Source organism: Microchirus variegatus (assembly GCF_963457635.1).
Source record: "Microchirus variegatus genome assembly, chromosome: 11".
NCBI lineage: Eukaryota > Metazoa > Chordata > Actinopteri > Pleuronectiformes > Soleidae > Microchirus > Microchirus variegatus.
In genome coordinates this window covers 876633-893343 of record NC_139812.1, presented here as the reverse complement: position 1 = coordinate 893343, position 16711 = coordinate 876633, and the positions used below count along the sequence as shown (strand labels likewise).

The following is a 16711-nucleotide window of genomic DNA, read 5'->3' as shown; positions in this document are numbered from 1 at the left end:
ACGGGAGCCTGTAAGGACAAACGCGAGAGAACAAATCAAGCGTCTCTTTACTTGTAGCAGGAAGTCCCGCCTCCTCTCTCTCTGCTTCGTCTGCTACGGCCGCGGTAGCTCCGCCCTCTCCCTCGCCTCACGAACCTCATCTGCTGACACGGAGAAAGACGACGAGGACGACATTTGACCCGCTGAGGATACCATAGCGCTCAGGGAAGGGAGGGGGTGAGCAGAGGAGCAGTTCTTTGTTGTACATTTCAGCCTCTCCTCTAGATGGCACTATAAACTACTTACTTCACCTTTAACTATCGCTGAATAATTAACTAATCAAATTGTATTTTTCATTTTAAGGCAAGCTGTTAACTCATTGGCTGCCCATTGCTTTGCTCCAAGGTGCAGGTGCACCACTCAAAGCTTCATTCAGTGCTCACCAGTGCCATCTGCTGCTGGAGTTAAACTTTAACAGCAAAGTCATTCTAATATATTTCAAATACTATCATAATATAGGACTGTGTTGAACCCCCGTGCAATAACAATAAAGTTTATTTTATATAAACTCTTTCATATATAAAGTCTATATATCTAGAGAATAACTCTGCTATCCCCTTTTATTCCTAATAAAGATTTCCACCCAGTGTAACCCTTTTCATGCACTCATTATTCATGAAACAGATTTGGTGTTGTGCTGTAGAAATGACAGGTATTGTAACAGCATTAGAAGAAGTCAAACCCCTTAAGTCTGTCATATGTTCAGACTCCATGGCAGTACTGCAAAGTTTTATGTCTGGAAATTCAATAAGAGAAGACCTAGTTGTGAAGTGAAACACCTATTAACTAATATCAGAAATCTTGGAATCATAGTCCAGTTTTGTTGGGCACCAGCTCATATTGGGATGAAAGGTAATGAAGTAGCTGACAAAATAGCCAAAAAAGCAAGTAAACTTGATTGACATTTCATATTCCATGGGGGAAAGGAGAAGGAAGAGCTATAATTAAAATGGAGAGTATGAAAAGATGGCAAGAAGAGTGGGAGGCTGATTGCAATGGTAGACAATAGTTCAAGGTTCAGAGTCAGGTTGGGGGGAGAAGAATTACAACAATGGGGTTAGACAGAAGAACAGAAGTAGTGAACACAAGACTGAGACTAGGGCACACAGGCCTTAATTCAACCCTGCAGATATTAGGGAAAAGTGATGGTCTATGTATAGAATGTAAAATTAAGGAAGATGTTGAGCATGTATTAATGTACTGTACAAAATATCATGTTTTCAGACAGGAATGGAATGAACAGGAAGTAGAAACAGGAATACACAACATACTAGAAGAACAAGGTATGAAGAGGAAAATAATTAAAGCCCTTATCAGTTACTTAAAGAATACAAGATAAATGGAAATAATTTAGGGACATTTTTTTTTTAATAAATCAATTAATTCATTGATTGATTATTATTATTTTTGTTTTTTAATTATTATAATTATTATTTATTTATTATAACTGTACTTAGTTATTTATTTATTATCTATTTTCTCACAAAAATTAGAATGTGAGTCTATCCCATCCAGTCCCTTTACACACTCCTGTACGGTAGGTGGCGGTATACGCAAACAGAAGCTGTAACCTGCCATTAATAAGAAAGAAGAAGAAGAGTTGTATGTGGGCGGGGTTGGACTTGGAGCTTAGCTCAGGCTGCAGCCGTTACCACTTGGTTGCGGCAGTGAAAGAAGAGAGCAGAGTTGTTGAGGAACATAATGGCGACATCAACAACAGAGTCAGAGAAGAAACTCAAGCTGGTTCACAAGCTCGTCCGAGTTTTCCATGACTTCCCAAAGACAGGCGTCGTATTCAGGTAAACGCACGTCGTTGCGCAGATGAAGTGTGAACCGAAGTGTCTTACGAATTCACGTTATAAACATGCGGTGCACGTGGTCACTCCACTCATTCACTGTATGTTTATATATATGTTTATATATATATACATATATATATAAACATATATATGTATATATATATATGTTTATATATATATACATATATATATGTGTGTGTGTGTGTGTGTTCAGAAGTTTGGTGTCACTTAGAAATGTCCTTATTTTTGAAGGAAAATCATTTTTTTTTTCAATTAATATAATATTATTATATATTTATATATATTGTTAATGTGGTAAACGACTATTCTAGTCTGGTTTTTAATGGAATATGTACACAGGTGTATAGAGGCTAATTTCCAGCGACCATCTCTCCAGCGTTCTAATGGTACATTGTGTTTGCTATTCGGATTTAGAAGGCTATTGGATGATTAGAAAACCCTTGTGTATTTATGTTATTAAGGGGTTAGGGTTAGGGTAAGGGGCTATGAGGCTGTGTGACCAGTGCAGTGACTGGAAAGCGTGTTAAAGTTGAAGGTCACATGGATTCCTATCAATATCAGCAGATTCTGGAGAACAATGTCCAGGAATCAGTGACAAAGTTGAAGTTGTGTCGGGGCTGAATCTTTCAACAAGACAACGACACTAAACACTGCTCAAAGTCTACTAAGACATTCATGCAGAGGAACTAATACAACGTTCTGGAATGACCATCTCAGTCCACAGACCTGAATATTATTGAACATTTGTGGTTTGATTTAAAGCAGACTGTCCATGCTCGGAAACCATCAAACCTGACTGAACTGGAGATGTTTTGTAAAGAAGAATGGTCCAAAATACCTTCAGCCAGAATCCAGACTCTAATCAGAAGCTATAGGAAGGGTTTAAAGGCTGTTATTTCTGCAAAAGGAGGATGCACAAAATGTTTCTTTTGTGGTGCCTTAAATTTATGCACATGCCTAATTGTGTTTAAATAATTCTTGCACACTTTCTGTAAATCATGGGTGAATTCCAATTCCTTGCTTAACCCTCAATCTCAAAAATGCTCTCCCTCTAGTGCAAGTGCTGTCCTGATTCTCAGGCAAATTAAGTTGAGGACCAAGTTTAAGGGCTGTATCGCCCTCAATATTGAGATTTTCCGAGACCACCCTTTGGCGCAAGGGCTACCCAGAATGCATTGCGCGTTTTCACATAAGAAAGATGGCGTCGAAAGCAGCGAAGCGAGTGCGATACAAATGAAGTATTTTCTTTGTTAATAGAGATATAAAAATGATGAAAACCATTGTATTATCTTAGTTTAGGCCCATATTATGGATTACTGACGTCATTGTTGCGTAACATTTATTTTTATTTTACGATCTTTTGTCAATAGTCGGCCGGTGCGGACAAACGATGGTTTGCTATGGTTTACTTTTCAATAAGTCGTGGTGTGTGGTAACTGTCAGCTGAATATTTGTATGAGTATCATCTTATAACTAACTGACAACCTAATAACTTGACTGAAATAAAACAATAAATAAATAATCGTGACGTAAATGTGTTCTTCTTCTTCTTTTTTTGAGTTGACAGACTGGACGCTACTTCCGCGTTATTCTGCCCCCCACAGTCTGAAGACGTATCTGCATTTAAGGGGTGTCCCATTTCTCAGTGACAAAATAACCCTCAACACTTGGTTTTGAGGGCCAGTTAAGATTAATGGTTGAGCTTGAGGGTTAAGATAGGAATTGGAATTGGCCCTAGATCTTGAGTGGATCTAGTCACACGGCTATACAAAGTTTTGATAACTTTTTGTGAAGGGCCGAAACATACCGAAATACCGTTGTTTGCTGTTGTGTATTGAACCGAACAGGGCGTACGAATGGTTCGCTAAAATACCCAATTCGGTATCTTTCACTTTTACCTGACATTCTTGGACCAAACATTGGAACAAAGAACTCAATTATGAAATTAATATTTACTCACAGACCTAATAAAGGCACTAAAAGATGAACCAAAGAAAAATGAATAATATAACAGCAGTTGTTTTCATGTGTGTGTATGTGTCCTGCAGAGATATCTGTCCCATCTTGAAGGATCCAGCTGCTCTGACAGCAGTGATTGACCTGTTTGAAGAACATGTGAGGAAGAACCACAAGCAGGTGGATCTGATCATTGGTAAGAAAATAAGGCAAGGCCACTTTTTTTTTGTGAACAATTTTTAATTTAATTTATGTTCATTATAGTGTTGACAAAAAAGAAGGTGCAGCCATCTATGCACATATATGTACACATGTAAATCTATACATACACACAAATGAAATTCATGTGTGATGGTTTATAAAGAAAAGAAAAAGAAGAGAAAAACATACACCTACTATTACGCTGACTCACACATAATATTTATGCATGCAACTCCCATAGCCTGTCAACAGTAATGAACAAAAAATAAAAATAAAACAAATAAAAAAAGAAGAAAAAACCTCCCTCCCTGTTGGGTGGGAGGGATTTTTAAATGCATGGTTTGATGATTGGAATTTTTTGATGCTTGAATATTTTTCCACACTGTATCCCATGCTATTGCAGAAGTAATGAAGCCATAATCATTCTGCCAGGATGTTTGAATCGTAATTGGTTTGTTAGAGGCCTGCAAGATTTTGGAATACAATTCTGACACACTTCCTCAGGTATCAGTAGTATTGCAGAGTTGTTTTGTCAGTTCAAAATGCCACGGAACCCCGTAGGTCTTCAACGCAGTACGGAGCTGCAGATAAAAATTTAAAAAAAGGAAAAACCAGGTAGATTGTACTGTTCCTTTAAATCTTGGAATCTACGGAGACCACCAAGCAATAAAGTATGATGGTGCCATTTACTATTTATGTTAGTGTGGTTAATCACCAGCTTCCAAGTGACCAGGACATTTGCAATAATAGGTCCCAACAGCTCTTTGGCATGTTTGATTGGAACGTCTGCATAAATTAAAGGGACACTGTGTAGTATTTATGGGTTTATATAACCCAAAAGCTGCTCTCTTTATGCCTTTAGATGCACAAATCTCTGAATCAGCCACAAATCTCTTAACAGTACGATGATCGCGCTTAAGTTTTCGTGAAATATCTACGTTTTTCATACCTTGTTGAAGGCGTTAAACTATTTCACGCATTTCAGTAGCAGATGAATTGTTTTTCTTTCCCATATTGCTTGAAAATGTTGGTTGTCTTAATAATGTGGAACATCCTTCTTCAGTAGTTTTCAATTGGGCTCACTTGGCAATCTAATTATCACAGGTGTCTGAGATTGATTTCAGTGATCCAAAGAGCCTTGAGACCATACTATTCACGAGAAAATAATACATGTAATCTTTATGACACTTAAATACAATTTGCATAATAATTTGGAACATGGTGTAGTAAAAGAGGTTGAGAACCCCTGAGTTATACTATGTAATATAATGTGTGTGTATTTTTTCCTGTGTCGTGCATGTGCATGTGCAGGTTTAGATGCTCGTGGCTTCCTGTTTGGACCTCTGCTTGCCCAGCGGCTTGGCGTCGGCTTTGTGCTGGTCAGAAAGAAAGGCAAACTGCCAGGAGCTACTGTATCTGTGGCATATGATCTGGAGTACGGCAAGGTATGGAACACTAACATGCACGCTGAGGAGTGAAGCTTTTACTCTGCAGTCCAGCATGGCTCATTGGTCAAAGGTCATGTACATATGGGATTAAATCTTTATTCTTTCAGGATCTCTGTCAGTATTTTGTCCTGTGCTTGAGTTTTCTAAACGTCCTCCTTGTTGTTTGTCCAGGCAGAGATAGAGGTCCAGGAGGACGCTGTGGCCCAAGGACAGAAAGTTCTGCTCATTGATGACCTTCTGGCAACTGGAGGTATTTTCTGTTTATATATCCTTTCTTGTGATTCAATTTCTTATAAAATAAGAAATCTGTGTTGAATTTCCTTCTTCTTTGAAGGACTCCGGTTACACTCATCAAAGTAAACACATAAAGACAATTCAGAGCGCAGTGACAGTGTTTTTTGAGACTGAGCAAGTCTGTGAGAGGAGTCACAACTGCAGAGAAGTTTTCTCAAATAGGTCACCATCACCTGGCCAAAATCACACTTTGCGAGGTTTAGTGTGAGATTAGCATCACCCAATCTACCAAAAACACCCACAGTTGCTGGACGTGGTCATTCCAGTTGGTCTTTCTGTTTATATCTTCCTGTTGCATACAGCAGAGGTGGTTGTTCTATCAAAGCAAGGGACAGTGGGACAACGTGATTTTTTTTGTTTATCTTGAAATAGATGACTATGTACCTCATGTTGAGTATCACAAGGATGGATTACTAAACAGGCCTACCAGGGCCCTGAAGCCCAACCCTCTATGCTACTGTCCCTATATTTTGACTACTATATTATAAATTGTTGTTGATGACTTATCTAGATCAGCTTGAGGAAGAATCAAGAAGTCACACTTGAAGAATGACAAAGAGTTGAATCTGTTGCCCTCAGGTCCACAGGGTATTTATTTGAGGATCCACAAATAAAAAACAAGTACATACTGAAGCTGTGCTCGTTGGATGCTTCCTTTTATTCTCTAGGTCGGGGGTAAGCTCCTCCCTCTGCCCTTTTTTTTTTTACTATGTCCATCATTATAGCCTTTCCACCATTAGCTTTAGATTATGTTTAATTGTATCTGGTTGACTATTCTTTCCTTTAAAAAAAAACAAAAAAAAAAAAACAGTGATGTCCCCCCTCCCATTGAAGGGTTGACAGTGAGCCATCTTTTCTATCAGGTGTTTTTGCCTCATGCCTGTTTTTGCCATGTCCATGAGGTCATCATGCATATGTGCAAAAAGCCATGTACCGAGAGGTGATCACGTGTTGCTTGCTCCTTGTGCGCATCTATCACGTGCTAATCGCATACCTGCCACGTGGCCGTGCAGTTCATTCTACTGAGGCACGGTCATACATTTTACCTTCAAGTCTGCACCTTTTACACACTTGATATGAGTTTCCATTACACGTGCCAACAGCCTTTGATCTGATGTCAGAGGCGAAGGGACAATCGATATAGATGATATATCTATAGCTGATCAGATAGTTACATTAAATAGTGATTGTCGTGATTATGCATTATTATTGCATTGAAATTTGCCTAGAACTGTGGAGGTTTTGGTGACGTTTGCGCACTGTGCCGCCTGCGCTTCGCCGTGCACGGACAGTAGACCAGGTTATGGCTGGACCCGTTAAGGTAAAGCGGGGTTCCCCGTTCCTCTGGTCTTAACCAGTGAACATAGGTACGACCCCTCCTTGAACCACAAACTGCAGACCAAGGTTAGCCCATACCAGTACAAACATACATTTCTCCTCTGGATGTCTATGTTTAATTTATTCAGATATACCAAATAAGAAATGAATGTGCGTCATCTGTGAACGCGTAGTTGAACATGAAAAGTGTAATTTCCTGATTTACAAATAGTATTTTTGTTTATGGATTTCTCAGAGGATATGTGCGTAACCGCAGCCATGTGTGCGCACCGCTGTGCCAGTTAAGACCTGCCTTTCAAACGTGCTAAATATAGACGCAAAAATAAACACCGCAATCAGTTTCAGGTTTTGATAAATCACTTTGCGCGTGCTAAAATAACATATTTACATTTTCTCCTCCCATCACACGCAACATAGCGTGTAAACGCCCCATATTGCATATGCATTAAGGCAAGAACGCTAAATGGGTTGCGGGTGCTATTTTGCCCGTCTGAGGGATGCGCTCCTCGTTGCGCCCTGTTAGTAGATCAGCATCAACGCTAATCTGCGTGTGCAATCCAGTTTGCACACGTTTTTGCACGCGCAAAGCTTTAGTAAATCAGGCCCTTAGAGTATAGTTAGGCCACGTGCTAAGTTTTGTTTTGTGGTTTCCTTCTCGTTGAGAAGTGATTTTGATTTTTTTGCCTGGCCCTTCAAGGGAATTAATAATGACTCTTGAAACATTCATCATGCTTTTTGTCTCGTGCACTTGGATACAAGCAGTGTACCCGCATTCCTAACAGAACGTACTGGCCAATCATGGATCCAGCCCAGACTGGGACGGTGACTGCAGCTCTCGGCAAAGGTTACGACAGAATGATGAGCAGTATTCTGAACTAAGCCAGACGGTACAGCAGCTGATCACACACCAGCAGAGTTTCCAGGAGTCGGTGAATACTCGGATCATCTCCATGAACCAAACCATGCAGCAGCTGATGACTCACCGCGGTGTCATCACCGTCTCCCCCACCCCTTCTGTCGCCACCGCCAGCCGGGTCAGTACCGGCACATCTTCCATGCCTGGGACCACCGGACAAGTTCTCAGGAGAATCCGGTAGATGCTCCGTTTTTAATTAACTGTGACCTGTATTTCAAGCTCATGCCTCAAGTTTTTTCCACAGACTATGCTAAAATAGCGTCTATCATTACACACCTGACTGGTCCAGCCGCAGACTGGGCGATGGAGGAGTGGGATCATTGCTCACCTACCTGCGGCTCAGTGGATCTTTTTATCGCGGTTTTCGACAGCTCGACTCCATCCAGACAAGCGAGAGGCATTCTGGAGTCAATCCGGCAGGATCAGAGCACAGTGGCGCATTACACCATTCGCTTTCGGACAGCTGCGGCGGGATCTGACTGCAACGACGCAGCACTGAGGGACGCCTTCTGAAAGGGGTTGTCGGAACCAATTAAGGATCTCCTCGCACCAATGGGCGTTCCTTCCAGCCTGGAGGCGCTCGTCGAGATGGCTGCGAGGCAGGACATTCATCTTCGTCGACGTCACACGACTCCATCACGCCTCCCGTTTCGACGAGATTCCATCACGGTACCACCTGCCGACTCCGACGAACCCATGTAGATTGGTGTTTAGTCAAGAGAAAGCCACAACACTGCCACCACATAGGCCATAGGACTGTCCCATTGAACTGCTACCAGGCGCCACGATTCCCAAGGGGAGGGTTTATGCCCTCTCGACTCCAGAACGCCAGGCTATGAAGGTGTATATAGACCAGTCACTTCATTATGGACTCATTCGGCCATGCTCTTCTCCAGCAGGAGCAGGGTTCTTTTTTTGTGGAGAAGAAGGACGGTTCACTGTTCACTGTGTCCTTGCATTGACTATAGCCCACTAAACGCAATCACGATCAAGAGCCGGTACCCCTTACCACTTATGTCCACAGCCTTTGAACAGCTACAGGAGACGCGGATTTTCACAAAATTAGATCTCAGAAATGCGTATCACCTGGTGCGTATAAGAGAAGGTGACGAGTGGAAGACAGGCTTTAATACTCCAACTGGGCATTATGAATACCTTGTTATGCCTTTCGGTCTCGCCAATACCCCGGAATTGATTCAACACATGGTTAATGAGATACTTCGCAAGTTTTTGAATCAGTTTGTTTTCGTGTACCTTGACGACATTCTGATATTCTCACCAGACCTAGACTCTCACATCAGACATGTCCGCCTAGTGCTCCGTCGTCTCCTCGACCATCAACTCTATGTCAGAGCTGAATGAAAATGTGAGTTTCACTCGTCTACTGTAACGTTTCTGGGCTCCGTGATTTCACCAGGTCCAAGCAGTAAGAGACTGGCCTACTCCCACTACCCGAAAAAACGGGTTCAACAGTTCATCCGGAATTTTAGCTCCGTCGCTGCATCCGCTCCATGCCTTAACTTCTTCCAAGACTGTGTTTAGCTGGTCCCCCCAGGCAGAGGCGGCCTTCCAGCTCCTAAAGAGCTCCCATCCTCACCATTCCTGACCCCCAGAGACAGTTCGTGGTGGAGGTGGATGCCTCCAATGGAGGGATTGGGGGCGTCCTCTCTCAGTGCTCAGCAACAGACTCCACCCCTGCGCTTTCATGTCCAGAAGACTAACGCCTGCCGAGCGCAACTATGACATGGGGGACAAAGAGTTGCTGGCAGTTAAAGAGGCTCTGACTGAGTGGAGACAGTGGCTAGAGGGGGCTGCTGTTCTGTTCCTGGTGTGGACTGGCCACAAAAACCCAGAGTATATCCGCAAGGCCAAAAGGTTAATTTCTCGCCAGGCTCGGTGGTCACTGATTTTTAACCGTTTTGACTTTGTACTGTCTTACAGACCCGGGCCCAAGAATGGGAAGCAGGACGATCTGTCCCGGATTCACGACCCCGAGCCTATGGCCACGGATCCAACACCTGACCGTGTGGTAGGAGGCGTGTCCTGGCCTATAGAACAATTCGTCACCGGCCTGCCTGCTTCCGGGGGCAACACCACGGTTCTGACGCTGGTCGATCGGTTCTCTAAGATGTTCCACTTTGTTCCCTTGACCAAGCTACCATGTGCAATATTCTGTGCAATTTCACTTCCCCTGATAAATGTGCAATACCTCCCAGAGCAATACTGCAATATATATGTGTGTATGTGTATGCGTGGGTGTATATGTATGTGTACATGTGTGTATGTATGTATGTATGAATATGTGCATGTATGTGTATATGTATGTATATATACATATGTATGTAGGTGTATGTGTGTGTATGTATGTATGTATGTGTATATGTGTGTATACATATATATATATATATATATATATACTGAATGTTTGTATATTTTTTATTTGCATTTACATTTTTCTACATCTCCTTTTACCTTTTTAAAAAAAAAAAAAAATTTTATACCATGTATAGATTTATATATAAAAGTGTTTCCTTTTTGGAAAAAAGAAAAGAAAAGGAAAAAAAACAAAGAAAAACTGACTTGTGGAACCCGCGAAATATTTCCAATGTGCCTGGACTGTTGTTTAAGCATAAATGGCAAATAAAAAACTTGAAACTTGGAAACTTATCTACCAGAATCTTTTCTTTTTTTTCATGTAAAAATCATCGTCTTTCTGTAACGTGGAAACAATCTCCTTCCGTGAATATAAAGCTATGTGTCTCGGACAGAAGAGTCATACAAATGCGGAGGTGGGTGGAAGAGGAGGCTCCTCGCTGGTCTCCATTTGTATGACTCTTATCGAAGTATTTGTACTTCGATACATTCCACGACTGGTACAGGGTGAAGAGGAACGGAGCCAGAACCGTTCCCTGTGGGGCCCCTGTACTGCAGACTGTACTGTACATGTCAGACACATAATCCTAAAAATCCTCACATACTGGGGTCGATCATTCAAATAATCCACAATCCAGGATGTGAGGTGAGGTTCCACACTTGCATGCTCCAGCTTGTCCTTCAGAAATGCTGGCTGTGTGGTGTTGAAAGCACTGAATAAACCAATAAACATGATCCTCACAGTGCTCCTAGACTTCTCCAGGTGATAAAGAGCTTTGTCCTGCAGGTAGCGTCATCCACCCCGATGCGAATTGTAGCGGGTCCATCACTGGTCTCACCACAGAGCGAAGATGAGACAGCACCAGCTGCTCCAGGATCTTCATCTGATGGGATGTTAGTTCCACCAGTTTGTAACTGTTGAGATCTTTCGGGTGCGATGTTTTTAACACTGGTACCACACAGGAGGTCTTCCATAACCGTGGTACTCTCCCCAGTTTCAGGCTCATGTTGAAGATGATCCCCACAGGATTTGAGGAGCTTGAAGAAAGGAGTTGAGCTAGTGGGAGGTGAGCTGTGAATTGTAGGGAAGGTGTTGGAGGTTGGGCAGTGTACTGGAGATTCAGATGTAAGGGGTTGCAGCAGGGCTAGCTGGGTCGGGGGAGAGGTGGGAGGCTGATCAAACCTATTGAAGAATAAGTGCAGGTCATTAGCCCACCTCTGGTCCCCTACAGCCTGGGAGTCCAGCTTCTTGTAGCTAGAGATGGTTTTCAGGCCTCTCCAGACTCCACTGACATTATTCTGCTGCAGTTGATCATCCATCATCCTCCTGTAACTGTCCTTTCCCTCCCTGATCTTTCTCCTTAGCTCCCTCTGTACAGTCTTTAGCTCCTCCTTGTTTCCTGACCCAAAAGCTCTCTTTTTGCCTTTATGTCAGGATTAATCCAGGGTTTGTTGTTAGAGGAACTGTACTGTCCCGGTGGGTACGGTGCTCTCTACACAGAGATTGATGTAATCCGTTATTGTGCGTGTCTCAATGAGGCGTGGAGTAATTATGCACGATCCGATTCACAGTTTACAGCCAGCTATCAGGTCCTCTGCAAACAACGTAATCCCAGCCGTACCTTTCTAGAAGCTTTATTTGTCATTGACCCGTAACCGTAATAATGACGTAATCGATAGTGTGACTAGGGATTCAATCGGCACCCGGCTGGCTCGCCGATTACATGGAGGCGCATCCTGCGGCAAATTTTTTATCACATTGAGCGAGTGTAGTTACCGGGTGAAACGGGAGGAAAAAACAGGGCTAAAAGCCTCGACTGGGTTGACAAGGAAGAAAAAGATTTCTTCCACCTGCCACCGGTTGAACCCCTGCTGGTGTCCCACCTCCACCCCAAACGGAAGTCCGCCATGACTCCGTTGGGCACAGTCCTCTCTTCCAAAGAAGCGGCACGCTACCAAGAACGCTGTCTCCGGGGAGGGAAGAGGTTCACCCAGACACCTGCTCATTTCACATTAAAGGTGAAGTAAGTAGTTTATAGTGCCATCTAGAGGAGAGGCTGAAATTTACAAAATCTGCTCACCCCCTCCCTTCCCTGAGCGCTACGGTGTCCTCAGCCGGTCAAATGTCGTCCTCGTCGTCTTTCTCCGTGTCAGCAGATGAGGTTCGTGAGGCGAGGGAGAGGGCGGAGCTACCACGGCCGTAGCAGACGAAGCGGAGAGAGAGGAGGCGGGACTTCAGCTACAAGTAAAGAGACGCTTGATTTGTTCTCTCGCGTTTGTCCTTACAGGCTCCTGTAGAAACATGGCGTCTCTCTGCTAACAGTGGCTATGCAACCGCGGCCCGCGACCATGTTATTTTACATGACTTTTTGAAACACTACGAAAATGAAACAAAAACTATTATACATCGACTAGACAATGCAGGAGCACATAATATGTATAAAAAAGTTGATTTTGGGTTATATAAACCCATAAATACTACACAGTGTCCCTTTAACATTAACAAAAGATTTTCCGATTTTCTCAGACCGATTCCCATTCATGTGTATGTGGAAATTATTCACCATTTTTTACGATTTTTGTCTCGAAAACACTTAGAAAAATCATAGCACACGATTCCTGATCAATAATAATGAAAGATGTCATAAAAACTTATGAATAAAAAGCATTTTATTTTACAAGATACCGATTTTATTGTTAAACGTTATGGCAAAAGTTGTATATGTTGCTATTGTGGGAAATCACGTAACGTTCGAGCCCCGGTTGGAACAAGGGCCTTTCTGCAAGGAGTTCTCCCCATGTGTGTACGGGTGTTCTCCGGGTTCACTGGCTTCCTCCCACAGTTAAAAAAAAACATGCAATATGGACATTAGGGTAAATTGGACACAGGTGTGAGAGTGAGGGTTGAATGGCTGTTTGTCTCTATATATGTGTGTGTGTGAATGATCATGTTGGTGGTCTGAGGGGCTGTAACCACGCATTATGTAATAACACTGCATTATGTAAAAATGTAATAAATTTGCACGCCATTATGAAATAACTGCCACATTTTGTAATAATCTGCCGTATTATGTAATAAATAATTACTACTATTACTATTACTATATACTTATTATTATGAAGGAATGTTAAGGTTACATGGGGCATGACATTTATTGAATATGCTTGTTTAATTATTTGGTACTGTTATGTTTTTTCTCTACTGTTGCTTGAGCAAAGACAGAGGTTTAGTTGACAATTCTATAATTTGGTTTACTATCAGAATCACGTGCCTCCAAACTTGATCTCACGACTAATCTGACTGTGCAAATGTCATTATTCATTGAAAAAAAAACCCTTGTGCATTTAAATGAACACAAGTGAAGTTAAAAGGTGGAATGTTGCAATGTAAGCTGAGCTATAGTTTGACATACTGTCCTCTTAAGTATTCATTTTGAGTAAAATACACATTATTGTTCTGTTTTATTGTCAATTTCTGTTAGTTATTACATAATGCACCAATTGTTACTTTTTGCTAAAATAAAAAATGATGTAGTAATAACCACAATATGTAATAACTTATTACATAATGCATTCAAGAAGTTTATTACATAATGTGGCAGATGCTGGAGAGGCATAGAGTTATCAAAGTGATTGGTAACAAACTCTGTTTTACATTAAACATTAAAGAAAACAACATATAGATCAGCTTACAACAAATAATAACTTTTAACATATAACTAATATTAATAACTAATTAACATTGTTTTTTAGTTGAAAAGATTTAAAGTGCATCAATTTGTGAATGTGGATGTGCAATTATACTTTATTCTAGTACAGCAAAAAACGACATTTTACCCAGGATCACACGCTATTATTTGTGAAGGACTGTGTTAATCGATAATGGCTCATTTGCGCTTTGTAATGAGTAATAATACAGTATTAGCTAGTTAGCAAGCTATGAACAAATAGCAATAACGCCAACATTAACCACCTTTCACGTTTCTGTAGAAACTAGAAAGCAAATTGAAAGACAACAGGCTCATATCAGTAATGTCATTTGTTGTCATGTTTTCTCTCCCTTTGCTGCAGGGACCATGTTTGCAGCCGTGGAGCTGATGAAGAAGCAGCGGGCCGAGGTTCTGGACTGTCTGGTGCTCATAGAGCTCAAAGAGCTGAACGGTAGTGACAAGCTCAAACCACATGGCGTGTTTTCTCTGCTCCAGTACTGAGGAGCGAAGACACGACGCTGCTGGCAGACTGTGTTTTTCACAGTGTAGTATACACAATTGCAAGTTATGTATAATAGAGATAAATACTTTTCCTTCATAAATATGTAATATTCTGCTCGTCAGAAACTGTAGCCTTATCCAGCGTCCTTTGGGACAAGGAGGAAACCTAACAATCTAATAAACCGTACATTTATCACGTGTTATCAGGGAAATTTAGATGAGAGAAGCGAGAATTTTTACAGAAGTTGTGGACTATTTTAGGAAGAAAAAGCTTAATTACAAATCACCTTATTATGACTATATTTTTTTGTAATCAACTTTTTTTTTAATTGATTTTAAACAATAATAGAGATACAAAAACCTTTGTACATTTGGACGCTCCCACAGGACATGCATCAATGCACCCATAACACCCTGACTAGAGAATGTGCAGTCAGGATTGGGAGCTAAACCCATCAAAAGTCTTTAACGTGGTGTTAAGTAAGTCCTGTGACAAATTTTGTAGTGGATTAACTTGTGATTTGGGTTTTTTAGATGAGCGAAAGACATTTTCCCACACAGTATACCAATCAATGGTCTCTGTTCCTAGATGTATATCTGCCTCCCATGAGCTACATTCGGGTGATTCTGCAGGGATATACAGAATGACATGAGATTGTTATAAATATATATAAATATATTAAAGGGTGAGTCCCCAATTCAGCCCCCGAAGGAACCTTGAGTGAATTAACTGCGATCTTGCTCTAAAATAGAGGAACTGTGAGCTTCTTGAGATACCGAAATGGGTACATTAGATCAGGAAAATCCAACATTGAGTTTTGGCTCGAGATATCCCCAAATGTCCAAATGCCATGTTGAGCCCATAACTGTGAAATGAATGGTTCACCACCTGTCAATAAATTGAAGTTATGCCAAATACTGTTTGTGCCGTTTTGATTTAAAACCCATATATTTCCCTACATTCACCATAGTTAGGGTTAGGGTTAGGTTACCCATAGTCTCTGTGCTATGGTGGGTTCTAAACCCAGACTGGAACTTTTCAAATACATTATTGCTACACAGGTGATCGCACAACTGTGTGGCTACAGCTTTTTCTAAAATCTTTGAAATAAAAGGGAGGTTTGAGATCGGTCTATAGTTACTCAAAATGCCAGTGTCGAGAGAAGGCTTTTTAAGTAATGGCTTAATTACTGCCATCTTAAAGGCCTTTGGGACGCAGCCGCTCAGTAAAGATATATTTATTTGATCTAGTAAAATATTACCAACTTGGTGCTCGAGCCTCTCTAAGGAGTCTAGCTGGTATAGGGTCCAGCTGACATGTAGTTAGTTTAGAGGAGGAGACCAGTGAGGTCAGCTCTGGGAGGCTTATAGGAATAAAATGATTCAGTACATGTAAAGCTGGAGCCGCGATTAAGTCTAGGCTCGCTGTACTAAACTGGTTGTTAATTCTATCTCTGATTGTTTCTATCTTATCGTTAAAAATGTTATAAAGTCATTACTACTCAGCGATCGAGGGATCGATGGATTCTATAGTCTTCCTCTGTGATAAAACATGGCTAAAGGGCAGACGAGAGCTGTTCAGGGAATTTTTCAACTGAACTGTCAGATAAACAGCGACTGTAGTAATGCTGCTGTTTAGGATCAGTAGCATTAGTAAGTACAACTTCACATGAGATCAGACAGTGGTCCGATATCAAAAGATTCTCATCAAATACTACCAAGTTATGTATGTCAATACCATATGTTAAGATAAGGTCAAGTGTCTATGACAATGTGTTGGTTTGTTAACCTGCTGTTTGAAGCCAATTGATTCAAGCAGAACTTTAAAAGATGAGCCAAGACTATTATTGGCTACATCTACATGAATGTTAAAATCACCTACTATGATGATTTTGTCTGAACAAAGAACTAAATCAGATAAAAAAATCAGCAAAATCACTTAAAAAGTCAGAGTAGGAGTTCGGTGGTCGGTATACAATGATAAGCTGGAGTCTGTTATTCTGTTTAATACTTGAGTCTAACAGACTTAGATTAAGGTGCTCAAATGATTCATAAGTACACGAGGGTTGAGCGGTGAGCGAAAGTATACAGTCAAATATGGCTGCGAACCCTCCA

At 41.3% G+C, this 16711-nt stretch overlaps 1 protein-coding gene across 1 annotated transcript; it reads left to right on the top strand.

Moving 5' to 3' along the window:
* The first annotated feature begins 1710 nt into the window (after window positions 1-1710).
* Window positions 1711-15477, top strand: aprt (adenine phosphoribosyltransferase). Its single transcript, XM_083898111.1, has 5 exons — window positions 1711-1838; window positions 3908-4011; window positions 5328-5461; window positions 5636-5714; window positions 14457-15477. Exons 1-5 carry the CDS (start codon window positions 1741-1743, stop codon window positions 14594-14596), a joined length of 555 nt encoding a protein of 184 aa, XP_083754237.1. The 5' UTR covers window positions 1711-1740; the 3' UTR covers window positions 14597-15477.
* The last annotated feature ends 1234 nt before the right edge of the window (window positions 15478-16711 follow it).

Excerpts from the sequence above, each read along its gene's own strand:
- aprt (XM_083898111.1), top strand. The coding sequence starts at position 1,741 with ATGGCGACATCAACAACAGAGTCAGAGAAGAAACTCAAGCTGGTTCAC. Across the intron at positions 1,839-3,907 it reads AAGACAGGCGTCGTATTCAG|AGATATCTGTCCCATCTTGA; the intron begins GTAAACGCACGT and ends TGTGTCCTGCAG. Across the intron at positions 4,012-5,327 it reads GCAGGTGGATCTGATCATTG|GTTTAGATGCTCGTGGCTTC; the intron begins GTAAGAAAATAA and ends GTGCATGTGCAG.